The sequence below is a fragment of the Lissotriton vulgaris genome, chromosome 11 (assembly GCF_964263255.1).
Source record: "Lissotriton vulgaris chromosome 11, aLisVul1.2, whole genome shotgun sequence".
NCBI classification, from domain to species: domain Eukaryota; kingdom Metazoa; phylum Chordata; class Amphibia; order Caudata; family Salamandridae; genus Lissotriton; species Lissotriton vulgaris.
In genome coordinates, this window is record NC_141699.1 from 655,364,380 (window position 1) to 655,381,668 (window position 17,289).

At 43.7% G+C, this 17,289-nt stretch overlaps 1 protein-coding gene across 1 annotated transcript in view; it reads left to right on the forward strand.

The window, feature by feature from the left end:
* The window catches only part of LOC147683291 (disintegrin and metalloproteinase domain-containing protein 9-like), a 2,469,977-nt gene that overhangs the window by 922,994 nt on the left and 1,529,694 nt on the right, over positions 1-17,289 (forward strand). Inside the window, exon 10 of the mRNA XM_086944815.1 lies at positions 10,270-10,351. Within this exon, the coding sequence (XP_086800941.1) occupies positions 10,270-10,351 (82 nt within the window). The remainder of the gene's footprint in view (positions 1-10,269; positions 10,352-17,289) is intronic.

Here is a 17,289-nt window from a genome sequence, read left to right on the forward strand (position 1 = left end):
TGATCGTCAAAACCATGTTCTGGTCGTGATACTCTCCCTTGCGAGTCAATGTACTTTGTAATTCTCTCTGTGAGTTCCGCAAGTTGATAATCATTAGGTAAAAAGAGGGACTTTATCCATGAGTCCCCTTCTTGCCCAGATGAGTTGGGAAAGTTTTGGGCCCAATGGTTCCTTCCTGTACGCCCATAATTTCCATTGTTTGGTCACTAGCTTCAGTTGGCTCCGCAGGTATCGCACTTTTTTGTTTTTTCGGCCTGATGTCCCTTACTGGGCTGTTGTCTAAGTTATTCTTTACGACTGTACTTCCCCTTATTTCGTTTGGAGCTAAGGGAGTGTTGGGGCAGTGCACCTGGGCGGTCACTAACGTTTGATTGCCTTGAAGAGGAGGTCCCGTGCTCGATTTGGGTGATTGACGCCCCGAGTCCTCGCTTACCTTATTCTGCAGATTGTTTGCCGATGGGGGGGGGCATTCAGTGGCGCGATGGGGCTTGGTAGTTTGCTAGCTTCAGCAGTTGGAGCATAAATTGCTGCCATTGGGTCCTTGAGATAAAAGAACTTTAGAAGACCTGATTTCTGTCTGGTGTCTGAGTTTAACTCAGGAGTTGGTGCTGATACCAACCTCTCCCTTGAGGTTGCATCGGACCCTTTTTCGAATGGCATTGTCAATTCTGGATTTCTTGCTTTCCGCTGGTTGTCGCACTTTCCCTGATCTCATTTCCCCAAGCGGGACCTCACTGTTCTTTTATCTTTTTTTACCTTCTTCGGGGATCTAGTCGTGTTAAATAAAATTATAATGATGATGGTCTTTGTCTGGACGGATAGATTGCAGACTAATATATAGGTATAAGGGCTACCCGGCCGGTTTAATGGGGACAGAGTGATTGATGTCAGGTTTGATCTGTGTCCTGCTGTCAAGGGGTTTCCGTCTCCAAGACCTCCAGATCCACAGATCCTCCCCCACCTCCGCTTACGCTGACCCTCTTACCCTCTTACCACTCTTTGGGCCGCTGTCCGCTACTTGCACTGCAGTGCTGCTTGGCTCTCGCAAATGCTCCTGCGCTCCTGTTGGCTTTCGTGATAGGGTGGAGCGGGGCTGGGGGAGCCTAACAGTGGGGCCCCAGGGGTTCAGGGTGCCCGGCGAGGCTGCAGCTACTGGTGTTCTTCCTGGCGTTTTGTCGTCCTGGCAGGGCTGGCGTGACAACTCTCTCCTGCTTTCTGCCCGGTTGTGCCCGGGTCCGGGTCAGTTTCCAAACTCCAGGCCGTTGACCGTTGCCAACCGCTGGCTCTCAGCTACTTTCTGCTGTGGTGGAAGAGATCAGTTTTCCAGTCTCCAAGCCGCCAGCTCGTGAAATTGTGGCTCAGGAGGGCGCTGGACGCGGAATCACACCGGCCAGCCCGGCTTGCTGCTCTTAGAGTACGTCTGCGGTTACCCCTGCGTTTTCTCCTGACTGGTGCTGCTGCGGCGATGTTGTTATCTCAGCGCGACCGAAGTCTGCGCTCACAACCGCCTGCAGCTCTCCGCAGCTCCCCGCTAGTCAGGGTACCGCACAGTGACTCAGTGACTCTTCGACTCTCTGCCGGTGAACTCCCCTGCTGCTATAGCATTCGACCAGGTGCTTGCTGGTACTTGTAGTTTTTTGCGGCTGTTGTAATGGCCGCCGCCGAATGCCGCCGGGTGAGCCCCCCCCCCCGGACGTCTCAAGAATCGGCCCTTGCCTGTCTCCTCCGCCTGGTTCAACCCGATAGAACTGTAGAACAGTACCACAGTACCGCGGCGATACAGCGGCGGGTATTATTCCCCCTGCTCTGCTCGGCTCTCCTGGCTCTCCTGGCGGTAGAATCCCCCGGTAGAACCCCCGGGATGCGGCTTGCGGCGGCGTTGTTTTCCCAGCGCTAGGCTCAGCGCTCACGCCAGCACGCAGCCTGTCTCCTCTGGTCTCCGCTCTCTGCTCTCCGGCTAGGCTGACCGCAAAACGTGGAACTGGAAAGTGACACTTTTTTTTTTTCCTCATTCGCCTCCAACCTCAGCTAACTTGAAATCCATAGGTAGGCCCTGCAAGTCTTTTCCACCCTTCAGCTCTACCAGCAGCATACCCACTTCCTTCTAGTTGCTGCCCTCCCGTTCCGAGGGAGAGTGGTTGCACTCTCTTCAGGGATAAACCGAGACTGGTATCGATGGCCATCCTTAGCTTAGACACAGTCTGAGAGTTTCGTTGAAGCTTAATCATAGGACAAAAACTACAAAAAGAAAAAAAAAGCTCAGACTGAGGTCCAATTTAGCAGCTTGTTCCAGATCGTTCTCTTCCTAGAGTTTTTTAATATAGCCAAATCTGTTTTAGAGATTTTATATAAAGAAGATAGCCACTCCGAATGTTTGGGAGGTATTGATTCAGCCCATCTCTTACATATTTCCCGTCTAGCTAGAAGAATTGCGAAAAATTGAAAGCCTCTATCCGGGCCGGTGATATCGCTCCATATACCAAAGATGATGGAATCGAGGGAAATTTGTATTCCCTAGTTCAAAATTGATGTTAAAGAGTCTCTGACTTCTCTCCAGAATTTAACAAGAGATGGGCAGGCCCAAAACATGTGTACATCCGGAACGCTTTCCAGATTACATTTTTTACACTTTGCCGGAGGGCCTTTGGACATTTTAGGGAGCCTCGCCGGGGAGAAGTAAGCCCTGTGTTTTGTAAAATAATCGTTCCTCCTCAACCAAGCTGGTTTCACTATTGAAAAGAGGATATTATAAAATGTCTGCCACAAATCCTCCCAATCAGTTTCCGGAATAGCTTCCCCCCATAACTGCTCGGCCAGCTTGAATTCGCCGTCAATGGCCTCTTCAACAGCCCAATAAAAAAAAAATCTTTCTTCCTTACTGGTGTATTAACCAGATGATCTTCCAGGGGATTCCCTCGACCTAATGGAATCTTCAAGTTCTGAGACCAACTAAGTAGCTGCAGATACTTGAACCTAGACATACCACCCTCCAGCTTGTCATTTAACGTGGCCCATGGCAAAAGAGATCCATCTACCGCAAGGTCCCCCCATACTGCTACTCCCGATGTTTTCAAAGGGGCTGCCAACTGATCCTTTACGCAACTGGGAGTTCCTGGGCTGGCCCACATGGGGGCAAGCCTTGAGTAGTATTCGAGACCTATTCGTTTTTTTATCCTAGCCCAATTTTGAGCCATACCACTTTCAGTCTGACCTTCTTAAAATTGTCCCCTTACTTAAACATAAAGCTTTCTCGAGGAAGCCCCAATTGTTCCAACTTGTCCGAAAACATTTTGCCTTTCCCTGAAGAGTCTGGGCATTTTAGCAGCATTCTAGAATATGATAACTGAAAGGCCCAAGCATAATATTGAATATCAGGAAGAGACAGACCTCCTTTCTCCCTCCTACGTCTTAGCTTCTTCCGTGATATTTTAGCAGCTTTTGATGCCCAAATAAAGGAGTTAATGGATTTCTGAAATTTACGATCAGTGCTTTCACGAAATTCAAAGGGATGGTATTAAACAGGAACGTTATCTTTGGCAAGATAGACATCTTGATTTACTCTGCCCAAGATAGACAGTGGTAGATGTATCCAAGATTTCATAAGAGTTTGAGAATCCTTCAAAATATTATTAAAATGAACTTTTGGTATTTGGTCTATCTCTGGAACGATCTTTACACCTAAGTAGCGCAACTCTTTTTTGGTTTGGTATCGGGACACTGGCAAATTCCATGTCATTATCTCGGTTTTGTTCTCATCAACCTCATAGCCAGAGACCTGGCAGAACTCCCTAGCTAATTCAATCACTCCGGGGAAAGAGGAATCCTTATCTGACGTCAAAATAAGAATATCATTGGCATACAGGGCTACCTTCCTCTCCCATGAGCCGCTCTTAAATGGTGTAATAGCAGGCTCCTCCCTAAGGCACTGCGCAAACGGCTCTATATAAATGTCAAAAAGGAGAGGGGAGAGTGGGCAGCCCTGTCTAGTTCCCCTTTCACTTTTGAATGGTCTGATTGTTCTACCATTTACCACCAGCCTGGTGGATAGCTCGCTATATATAAGGCAGATGGTGCGGCATAATTTTGGCCCAAATTTCAACTTTTCCAAAACCGCTCCAAGAAATTTCCAATCCACCCTATCACAAGCTTTGGTTGCATCCAATGTCATTGCTGCCAGGGGGAGAGAAAAAGTGGATGCAAGATCTATTGCACCAATAAAATCGTGGGTGAGATCAAAAAGGTTCCTACCCTTAATAAATCCCTTCTGGTCAGTATGTAAAGGCTCAACTGCTATGCTCCCTAGTCTATCTGCCAATATTTTGGAGAAAATCTTATACAATCTTATAATCGGAATTTAACAAGGATATTGGCCTATATGAACTACATTTTGTAGAGGGTTTACATGGTTTAAGGATTAACATAATGTTTGCTTCCCCCCAGGTAGCAGGAGGCTGAGCTCCTTCTAACAAGATTTTGTTAAACACCTCAACCAAAACGGGGATAACTGCCTTACTCAATTCCTTGTATAATTCCGCAGGGAGGCCATCTGGCCCTGCAGCTTTGCCCTTTTTACAATCCTGAGGAGCCTTCCTAACCTCTTGGTGCAATATTTCTACCTGCAGGCTTTCCCTATGTATTATGCCCAATGAAGGTAGTTCGATGGAATTTAACCAGCCTTGGATAGATGTTATGTCAGAGTCACTTTCATCTTTATATAGCCCTTTAAAATAAGCGTGGAAGATCTCTCCCATCTCCTCCTCCTTGCTTATTAATACATTTAAGCCTTCATCCTCTATTTGTTTAATTTGATTCCTGACTCTGTCTATTTTAGCTTTCCAAGCTAATAGCTTTCCAGCCCCTTCTCCATATTCAAAGTGAGCAAGCTTGCTCACCTCCCACCTGTTAGAAATTATTTTTTGAATTATATTTTCCACCCGGGCCTTTAACACCTCTAATTCTGCCATTAGTGTCTCTTGGAGATCTTGTTCTCGCTCGGTTGCCTGATTAATCCTTTCGTCCAACTGCTTCATTTGGGACTGCACAGATGCAATCTCCTGCCTGTATTGTCTATTTTTATGGACGGTTTTATTTGTAATCAGACCTCTCAAAAAAGATTTCAGTGCATCCCATACCACCATTATATCAGTTGATCCCCTATTGATATCAAAACATGCTTCCACCTCCTGGATCAAAAATGCAGTAACAGCAGCATCTACACCCTTTGCTGTTCTCTACCAGCTAAATTTAAGTTAATCCAGACCGCCACATGGTCAGACAAGTGAGGGGTTAAATACCCAATATTCTTTGTACGGTCTCTTAGATCGTTACTAATTAGGATATAATCTATTCGTGACTTATGTCTATATTTTTTGTTATAGAAAGATACGCCGAATTGTGTACCCGATCTCTCTCTCCATATATCACAAATATCATATTGCTTCATCGTCATTTTTAAAAAGACCCTTGTTTTAGAGGGGGTTGTAGCCCTACTGTTTGAAGATTTATCCAATCTCTGGTTTAAAACAATATTGAAATCCCCCTGCTAGGACAGTTAAATCAGGGAACTCCAAGAGATTTAAAAATATGTTTTTTAGCGCTGATGGATCATCCTGATTAGGACCATAATATCCAACGATAGTAATAGGGTCATTCTCTACCAAGATCTTCGCTATCACCCACCTGCCACTTAAATCAGTTCTCACATCTTGTAGGGATGCATTTACTTCTTTTTTTATTAAGATAGCCACACCCCTAATATTAGCTGTCTGACATGAGCAGGCATAGTGTTCCATCCATCTAAGCTTTCCACAAATGTCACTCATTTCTTTTTATACCTGGTGGGTCTCTTGAAGAATAATTATATGTGCAGGTGAGTCTTTTAAATATTGTAGGATTTTTTTCCTCCTATTTTTAACTCGCAGACCGTTCACGTTCCAGGATAGACACTGTAAAGTTTTCATGGCGGATGATGATTGAAGCTGTAACCGTGGGATTTCAGTATATTCTGTACCCTGTTCCGATACCAAACCAGAGACAATACAATTTGAACTTCATCTAGATTATGAGGGGAACGATTTTTTTGATAATTTTTTCCCTTCTGCCCCCTCACCCGTGTACCACCCCCAACCCAACCTTCCCCCCCCCCACCCTCCCTGGAGAACACTGCCCCCATTTACCTGGAGTAGCCCAGGTTCTGCCTGTCCGCTAGCATACTCTAAACTGCTCCATAATTTAGTTCTGTTTACTCTAATACTATATTGTTAAACCGCTACCTCTAACTACAATTCCAACTGCGATTCTAATTGTCTGCCGAGGGAAGCATAATCTGTATAGTATGCAGAAAGCTGAAGTGAAATCAAGATTTTGGGTTCACTAGAAGCTCGTCCGCTTCTTGCAATGTTTTCACAAAATACATTTTATTATTAAACATGATTTTTAGTTGTGCAGGGAATTTTAATTGGACTGTTGCCCCTAGCTTCCTAAAGTCATCCATTTTTTCCCCCAGCTCCCACTGTCTATCTAACGTCGTACGAGAGAGGTCAGATCTGATTTCAAAGGAAAAGGAGGAATCTCTTTTTTTCAGAGATTTCAGTTTAAGGGCTGCTGTTAATATGTTTTCCTTAAGGGAAAAAGTCAGGAAGTTAACTAAGATCTTCCTAGGCTTTGTCTTATTGGGCTGTCTTCTGAAGGGATCTCGGTGAATTCTCTGGATATCTCTTTTTAAATCATCTTCCGTGGCATCGATCTGTAATGTATCCTTAATGAGGGAGGTAATATAAGATTTAAGATCCTGCCCCTCTTTCCCTTCTGGTATATTTAGGAGTTGCACATTTTTACGCCTGGAATTATTCTCCAATAATTCCATTCTGTCCCGAAGTGAAGCTTCCCCCTTTTTAAGCCTGGAAATATCCGATCTGACTTTGCCCAGGCCATCTTTAATGATTCCAACCTCACTCTCCAAAGCAGTCGTTCTTGAACTTAAATTGTCGAGTTTTTTTCAAATGATTCACAGAAGAGTCGTATTCCCCCCTGATTTGCCTCTGAAACCGCGAATCCCTTTTTAATGTCCGTGGCCATTGAAAAAAAGAGGGTTTCCAAGGAGATCCCCGAGGGACCAGGGTCACCCGAAGGTACAACTGGCCCCAATGCATCCCCACAAACCTCTAATGCTCTTTCCGCCCTCATGTCCAGCTCCCTGCTATCTTTGTCTTTTGCTGTCCCCTCCATATTTACCAATGTTAACTGGTTGACCTCGGTGCTGGCCAAAATTATAGAATTTTCTACTGAAACAATTTGGTTGGCTTGTGATTCAATTAGCCGTGGATCAAACACAGAAGAATCTGAAGGCAACCTCAATGAGGAATCAACCCCAAACGAAGGGTCTAGTGCAGGGTTCAGCTCAGAAGATGATGGGATAGCTACTGACGGGGGTAGGGTAGGACTCAACTCCATAGTTGAAGGTGCAGACACTTTTATCAGCCCAGAGGATTCCAAATCTTCCCTTAACATTCTCTGCTTCTCCCCCTGCTTCCCCACTTCCAGCACTTGTGGGAGAACCTTAAAATAAGATGTCAAAGAGGGGGTAATTCGTATTCTTGCATCTGCTGGGAAACCCCTTTTCTCTAATTTTTTGGTGCCCTTCTTTTTATATTCTCGATTTGGGGGATATCCTTTGTTGTCTCCTTCAAAGTCTAAAGTTGAGTGGACCTTATCTACTGGTGTTTTCTTAAAAACTTAATCGACCTCAATGTTCTCCTGAGATGTCCGTGCTTGTGAATCAGAGTTTTTTCCTGCTCCCCCTTTCCCACCTTTCCTCCCGCTGTTTGCACCCTTACTTCCCCGTACCTTAGATGGCCCAGCGCCCCTCTAACCCTCCTTGTTTTTTCCCTGCTGCTTCTCAGTGGGCTGGATTCTCAAAGGGGGTGGCAAAAACAGAGAGGACCGTTTTGCAGAAGCAGATACAGACACAGAATTAGATATATCCACCAAAGAATCCCCCTTCCGGTTAAATGTGCGCAGTGAATATGGGGGAGAAGGCTTACCGAGCTTGAGGACACCCCCGGAGCCCCGGTACCTCGCCTCTCGACTTTCCTTCCTGCTTTGTTGTAGCGGGGCTTCGTTTTGCTATCTCAGCGTCTGCCGCCTCAACCGCCTCTTCCTCCGTCGCTGCAAACGTCTCTCCCTCCAGCGCGGCTCCACTGGCATCCGCTGAGTAACCAGTTCTGCCTCTGCCTTCCGCTCTCCCGGAAACACACCGAGTGAGCCCACCTCAAAGCAGTCGACGCGCAGTGAGACCCCGACCCCGCCTCAGCTCGAGAGCAACGCTGAAGCAACAGGGGAGATCCAGGGCCGACTCTACACACATGCCAGGTAGGAGAACTCTGTGTTTAGTGGATTTATTATACTTTAGTAGATTTTTTAAAACGCTATTCCCCCACTTCAGGATTTAAACTATCATTTTGGACCCTCGTTACCCCGTAGGAACAGAAGAGCAGTGGAGCAGCTAGCACAAGCATGCAACCGCTTAACTCATGGCCGCCATGTTCTCCACAAGATCGCCTGCTACCAACGACACATTCTTGAAATAGAGAGAAATAAGGCACACTAGAGTGAAATAAATGGCAACAAACACAAATTGATGGATAGAATGCTTGAATTAATCTAAGCCACTGCCAAACGCTCGGGCTGTATCCCAGTCAGTCGGTTTTGGCCCACCATGCGACTTCAGTTTGGACCTAGCCATGTGCAAATCAGTCTTGACCCGGCTCCATTGGCAACAGTCCAGCCCGAACTGCCAGCCCAGGTCACTCGTGAACCAGAACATAAGCAACTCATGGCCAATTTCACTCTGATTAGGGCTCATCAGCCGGGTACAACTTGGTTACAATGGCACTATGAGCTTGGGACCTACATCTTGGCATACCCTTCATACTTAAGGTAACAAAAACAAGGTGGTGGATGAAATGCATAAATTAATCTCAGGCAGTGGCATTCGCTCGAGGCTGCATCCCAATCCATTACTTTTTACCCATGATGCCACCTCAGTCCTGACCCTGCTCCAATGGTTATTTATTTATTTATTTAGTGTGTTTTGGTATCGCGCACAGCTACCCCAACGGGGTGTCCCGGCGCTCCTGTATAACTACATGCAGACCTTTGATGGTAAAATGAGGCATACCAAACAGTCCAGAACAAACTGCCAGGCAATGTCCTCCCGGACCTGAAACACAAGCAACCCAAGAACAGTTTTGCCCTTATTAGGGCTCAATAGTAGAGGATTTGATTGGTTCCAGTGACACATTAGCACACTGGACACCCATATAGGCATACCTGGCCCTCAAAGGGCATCGCACTGAAGTATATGAAAAATTGATGGATGGAATGCTTCTCAGCCACTTGTAATTACTCATGCAGTATTCCAGCATACCTCAGTTTGGACCAAGCCAAAAGAAAATCAGCCTTCAACCTGCTCCTCTGGGAACAGTCCAACCCAAACTTCCAGGCCAAACTCCTCCCTGAACCTGAACCAGAACACAAGTAACCCAGGAACTGTTTTACCCTTATAAGGGCTCCTCAGTTAGATATAGCATGATTTCAATGGCCATGTTTAAGCAAGTACATTCAGACGCCAAAATCAACTATCTGATCCCACCCTTATCAGTGCATACAGAGAAAGGACTCAGGGCCAGATGTAGGTCGGTCGGTAACGGCCGAAAATCGGTATTTTCGGCCGTTACCGACCGGTATTCAAGAATTGGCATGTAGGGGCACAATTTTACAGAATCCGTCAATTTACTGATTCTGTAAAATACCGAATCGGTATTTTTAACGATTCGGTAAATCTCAGATGTAGGTGGGACTCTTCTGAGTCCCAAAGGCCCTACAAAATCGGTATTTTACCACACAATCCTACAAAATAAAGGGCCAGATTTAGATTTTTGTGGAGAGAGTAGTTGGCTGCGAAGGCAACGGAGTACCCTCTCTTGCAGACTGAAGGTCCACCCAACTGATTTACAGACAGGCAGACCTTCAGTATGTAGATGGCAGAGACTATTCAGATTGAAACAAATGTCAAATTAACAGGGAGTGGAATAAAACAATAAAAAAATAAAATGTAGATAATCAATACAAACAGGAGTATCCGTGCAGGTTCTTACTAATGTATTATTCCGTTCCTCTTTTGTCATGCATGATAGATTCATGTCACAATGTGCAACGTTGTTTTAAAGACAATATGTTTATGTATTGTTTAACGTGTCTGTTCTGTAGGAAAGAAGAAAGGGTATTGGTTTCTGGTATGACAAATTTCGGTGGTGCCTGCCATCCTGTCAGTTCAACATCCTTTGTAGTGGTATGTATGTATTATTGCCAAAAATATTTTTAAACCTATTAATTTATGCATTCTTAAATGAGATTAATGTTTATCCCTGTAAAAATACAAGCAATGTGTTAAAATTTGGCACATGTTGGTGTCTTAAATAGATACATGAGAATTTCTCGGGAGAAGTTCCACAAAGTCTAACTAAACAAATACTTGTCAATCCACAGTGAATTTACCTGTGCAGCATCGCATGGGTCCTCTGTCCTGTTAAATTTTGTATATTTATATAGAGCTCTATTCTCTCCCTTAAAATATAATTCTATATAACCACACAAAATAGAAATAGGGTGGAGCCACGATGGCAGACGGTTGAGGCACTTCATGCAATCTACTGCCCCAATATAGTACCCTAATGGTAAGTCACATAGTTACGACTGTTATCGGAATCATTCTCTTCAAACCTCCATGAGGACCCCATCACTGCTCAATGGAGAGCTATCAAGTAGCTGTTGAGTTTTTCCTTGGGTGTCTCTTAGACATTGTAACAGATCAAGGTTAGAGACTAATCTTTGAAAGAGTAATAAGGGCTGAATGATGTGCGTGGGGGCTACGATAGACCTTAATGCCATGAGTGAAGTCATTGCCATATTCTATGCAAGGCTGCCATGTGGGTGAAATCAGTGTTACAGCCTAGAGATCCTACCAGTGACACAGTGAGGAAGAGAGTTGCTGTTAACACTGGGGTCCGGAGCCAAAAAGGGATCTTGCATGTTTGATAAGTTTACACTTTTGAGTAGGTTTAATACTTTTCAGCATTCACAAACTGCACTACTGCATCGTATGATCTTCATTGATAGTCATAAACTTTGAATAATTCCCTACTGCTTCTGCGGACCCCAGAACACCTTTAATTATATTGTTCCCAAAGAAATGAACATTGTAGAATGTTTAAATCCAGGTTCATTTCGTATGGAACTCTAATGTTAGACTATCATAGTAATTTTATTTGTGAATGCTGGTAAAAGCTGATGAAGATGATTAATTTCTTGTGTTTTCAACATGTAAAGCATAAAGAGAAAATGCAGCCTGATAGGCTTACATTGAGAGGGAAAAAAAAGAAATTGTCCCTTTAAGAACCTAGGAGGAAACGCCGATCCAAAATGCCCTGTACTGGCAGTTGCCTGTGAGAGTCAGTTATATGTTCTGGCTCCTTCAGGTGGGATCTCTTAACACCGCTGGTGTGTTTTTCACATCTTCCCACAACCAATTTTATTGTATTTCCTGCCACAATATGGCCGCTGCGGCCCATATTGGCTGCACTCTCGAGAAGCACAGGTTGGCCCTCTTCCCTCCCACTCCCCTGTGACCTCCTCTCCTATTCCTCCCCTTCACAGTATACCCCCTCCCACATCATTTCAGCCCTACCGCTAGCTAATACGCTCCTCGTCCAATCTGCACCATCCCGGTACTCCAATCTCTTCTCCTCCCCCATTTTCATTCCAGTCACCCCCCTTTTTCGTCCATCTCTCCTCCAACCTTCTCCCCAGTGAACTTTCCCTACGCTCCCCTTTATCCCTTCTTCCATCCCTCCTTTCCACCACCTCCTCCCCTCGTTATTCACCCTAATTTCTCCACAATCCCACTGCATCTCTCTTCTCCCTCCCACTCCTCCAGCAATGCTGTGCCACTCCCTTTCCCCCCTTGGTAACCCTTTCCATTCCCCTCCCTCGGGTCCAGCAGTACCACTTTCTTTCTCTAACTTCCCTTTCTCTCAACCCCCCCGCCCACTCTGCCAGATGCACCTCTACTCCTTCCCAACTTCTCACGAGATGCACCTCGCCCCCTCACCCCAATATAGCCAAGCTCAACCTGTCATCTGCAAACTTCGTTAACTCACACAAGCCCTTGAACGCCGCCCTTCTTCAATCTTCATACCCTAGCAACCCTACTATCAACACTATTCCGAACATCGCCTCTGTCAGAACCAAGCATCCACCTAAACCCTCCCGAGCACCCCCGCATAAGTACAACATCACGATCACCCTTCAGAGCCCAAGTGCCCCTGCCACCAAAACAGTCTTGACAGAGCTGCGCTGTCTGCTCCACAACTGCAGATCTGCAGTACAACACAAACTTGAAATCTCCGATACCATCACCCATCATGTGGTATTCAAAAACCTGATTCTCTTGGAGTCCTTTAAAAAGCAGTAAGAGACTGACACAGAACTCTGAAATATCAAAGGACAGTTTATTACACTCATATGAGGTGAGGCTGCGTCGCCCAAAAGCCATGGCAAATGAATGAGACAGTCTGAGGAATTCAGAAGGCTGGCGCCTTATATACATTTCAGACTTACACAGTAAGCATAAATGAAAGGGGCAGTCCTGGCTCCTGTGAGCACGCAAAGAATACCTAAAATGGACATACAAATCCTCTTTGTTCAACTAAGTGGGAGGAGCTAACAGTTTCAGAACGTAGTGAACACATTCCTATGTAAAACTAATCAGTAACAGATGCAGACTCTACCAGGCATTTCTGAGCATGCGTGAAAGTGGAGGAGGCTAAATATATCCTGTTACTAGGCAGACTTCAGGCGCAGCTAAAAGGAAGGTAGGACAAAGCACATAGTGAGCACATGGCAGCAAGATGGCTGCTAGGAAGACAAAATGGCTTCTTAACAGCAGATAAGATAACTTCTAAATGCAAGATGGCTTCTGTTAACGCTAACCCATTTTTACCAATTTACAACAGTCGCCCCTTTTAGCGTTTGCTGAAGACATTCATATGATCCAGTAGGAACATGGAAAACAGGTGCTCATTAATTTGCACATAATGTCATCAAGTTCCTAATTCATTGCTAGATAAACATTTTCCATTCTAATCATTTCAGCAAGGGTATGACCAGGATTACTAAAGAACGGGACATTATGTCATAAACATACATACAAACAGTAGGAGAAAGTAATAGCCACTATTACAGAGAAAATTAGCATTTTCACAACCCTAAGCAATGGCAAATCCTAAAATCTTTCAGAAAACACTATATACTCATGTGAAACAGTGGCAATGCAATCCATCAATGCTCTCAAGATGAATAGGGATACTCTTCCACAGAGAATGAACTTCTATTCTACCTGTACTAAACAGAATACTACTCTAAAATACTGCAAGCAAGATAATAAAAATTAATTCCACAACACCCAGTAATTAACTATATAGGAATCTCTTGTATAATCACAACTTATGCCCAGAGTTCAATCACAAGTCTCTCTGGCAGACTTTTATCGTTCATCGAATCTCTTCTTCCATCACCGCATGGGCCTCTTCATTTCAGGCCTTCCATGGAAATGTGTCTCAGCATCCGTTGGAGTGCCCCTTTTGGCAAACACTCATAGTTCAGTCGAAAGTCTCAATGTCTCAAGGCAGTGCAACAGTGTCTCTCATCTGCGGCAGACACTACAAATGATGTGCTCTTCGTGATCAAGGGCACAAAGCATCTCGTGCAGATCCAAACACTATTGAGAACCAACTTAGCAAGATCAGCAGCACTTTCAGACTCCAACACTCCTTATTCAGTGTCAGAGGACGCTCAGGCTGCTCTTTCATAGGCACCAAAATGTAGTGCCTCTTTGCCAATCTCGAATTCTCCATTTCACTGCTCTTCCGGTAGGCCAAAGGAGAAAAAGGGAACGATGTTGCCAAACTCAGGCAAAGACTCAGGCAAAAGGGCTCAAGGGGCTCAGGCCAAAACTTAGGCCAAGGGCTCATGGGGCTGTACACTGTCAGAGGTTGCCAGTACATAACAGGTATCTTTTTGCCCTTTTCTGAAACTTTTCATTCTGTTGCAAAACCAAAGAGACTCCCTTTCTTCTATCGTGGAACGCTGATTAATAGGGCAAACGAAGAAATTGGAAATACCATTGATGCCGTTCAGATTCCTTACTGGGTGCTGGGACTATAGGCCAAAACTTCCTGCTTTCATTTATGGCTGTCAAGGATAGGAATTAGAATTCATCTGGGTCATTCGTTCTGCAGGGTGTCCACTCTCCCTTTGCAGAGCTTAGTGATGTAGGAAATGTGACACAATTATTAATTTCCTTCAATTTAGCACAAAAAACAATTCAATATTTAACAAGGGGACTGCAAACAGTTGGCCTGCAATGTTCAAGAGAGTTGTCATACGCCATGGGACTATCAGGACCTAAAATACACTATCATTCTCATAAAAAGCAAAACAATGGCTCTAGCCTCTTCAATTGGGTATCCATATGAGAGCATATCCTCTGCCATCTAAGGGTAAATAATTACATAAACATTCTATCTGAATGGATGTCCTTACATATAGTGGCATCATCTAATGGGGTAAACATTTTCCTCAGTGAGTAAATCTAAGTGTTCCTAAATCCCTCATCTAGAACACTTCAAAAGCGAGATCACATAACAGATGATCAGGGGCATTCAGACAAAGGCTAATTTATCAAAATGTGAAAACAGAGAAAAAACACGAGTAGAAACTCCTAATGTTTCCATTATTAAAACACATGTGGTCTATCAAATATTAAAACAGCAGAAAAAAGAACTGAGAACCTAATTAGAATGGGCATTACATTTTTCACATTCAAGAATGAACATACAGTGTCTCCCATTGAGATGGAAAACTTTTCTTACTTTAAATCAGTTAACCAGTCTATCACAAAGCTGACAGTCAGACTGGAAAGCATCAAAAATATAGGCCTAAAGAAAAGTCTTAAGAGAAAGAAACAGTCTGGTCAGGTCATACAAAAAGGGAATTATGCATAATGTGGATGTTCCTATTACATCTCTGCAGTCTGGGCACAATGCAACATCTGGGGAGAAACACTACACCATATACGGTAATCTCAGCTAATGGTCCAGTTCCTTCTTCAAGGGAAAAAAAATGAAAAATTTAGGTCACCTTTTAACAAGAGCCACAAATCTATAATTTCATCCTTAGGTCCAATCAAGGATATGTATATAAATCTAGGCCTGCCTGTTCCTTAAGGGGAGAAGGGCAGTATTGTGGCTTCCTGTATATCTCTTTTATTTTACCTCAATACTATTATAGCCAAATTTTAACATTCACTGGTGAGGCAATGTATTTTCATGTCCACAGTATGCAAACATCATATCTGTGAAATTTAGTATAAACGCAAATATTAACCACGTGGTGTTCAATGACACATACCGTCATACATGTCCCTTCACAACACGGGCAAACTTGTAATAATATCAAAAAGCAGCTACATGAAACAAAACAACATATCATCAAGCCATCAAATATACATGCAGTATAGTAAGCACAAAAAGAATAGACAAAGCACAATGGCACTTGTAATCAAGTAGAAACGCATGCATTCATGCAACCCAAAACCCAAAATCCAGGCCTGCTTAATTTGTCAGAATCAATATAAAAATCAAAATTACACCAAAATTACGCTTACTCACACCCCGCTTTTGACAGGTGATCACCAGTTGCTGGTTATCAAACTGGCAAATAAAACTTACAGTGTCGCTTGTGACCCATAGGAACAGCAAGAACCATTCATAAGGGGAAAAATGTAAAATCATGAAAAAACACACAAACATTTCATTTCAAAGAAGTCATAATAAAACCCATCTCTTTGTAACATACTACTAACACAGCGCATAACAAAGTAAATCTCAACTGTTAACCAACCATCCTTCTTTTAAAACATGCTAACCCACTTTAATATTGACTGTCCAAAAATAAAGCTCTTTCACAGACGCACTGCGTCCCGTGCACCAGCCTTTCCTTGCGGCCCTTTTAGACCCTTGGCCCTCAAGGCCCTGGGAGCCTGGGAGCCCCTCATGCCCCCCCCCCCTCCCCAAAGCCCCTGAGGCCCTGCTTTTTCCCTTTCTTCAAGGCTGGTCAAGAATGCACTTCTCAAAAACAAAGCCCTAATATAATGAGCTGCAGATGTGGACGTAAAAGCCTCGCGCAAAACATCTAATGTGCAAGCTTGAATTTCTGTGAGGCAGAGAAGCTTGCACCAAGCAGTCATTGCTCCATCTGTTTTCACTTACTCCTAAACCCCCTTCTCACTGACCTTAAGCTCAAACCATGCCAGGCGAACCGTGCGGTCCTTCAGACCCCAGTTCCTATTCTCTCACTCAAACTGACACAGCCAGAAACCCTTCCCCACTCATTCTAAGCTACAAAAATCAACCCTGTTGAACAAACACATGTTATATAAATGACTTGTTTTAGGGATAAAATTCATTTAGTCCTATGTTATAAAACATTTACTGTGAACAATTTACAGAACAGAATAACATAGCATACCAGAATTATTTTAAATGTTTGCTACCACCCTATGCAATGTTACTCATTTATCAACCCTACAAAGATAAAAGACAAAATGAGCCCTGCCAAATGTAGACCCTTCAACTCTGATATTAAACATAAACCTCTGCACTGGGCACAGTGGCTCACTGAGCTATGAAGAACAACCTTGACTAATAACAACCCACAAGTTTGTAATATACACAAATATGCATTTTCTGAAAGCCAGAAACACTGCAGGGCTATGATAAATGACAAGAATGCAGTTAAAAGTCCATTTTTACTCAATTTCGACTTTTGACTTCGGGGCACTTGGAAATGAAAATCCTACAGTTGCATTACTAATTAATCAACCCCAGAATGTGCTTTACAAATTACAAAGAGCAAACATGAAGCATCTCGCATGTAATGGCTTAGAAAAATGAGCCTTCACGCCTGCGCCAAGTAAAACCCTAACATGCAAATGTCCTAATTATGCAGTCACACATTACTTTAATCAAATTTTAATTTTAGGAGGTCATAGTATGAGTATTAAGCTTTATAAATATCTAAAAACGATTTTAAAAAACACTTTTTTTTTCAAATAATTTTGCCATGATTAATAATTTTTTATTTTTTTTTTCTAAACCCAATCTGAATTGC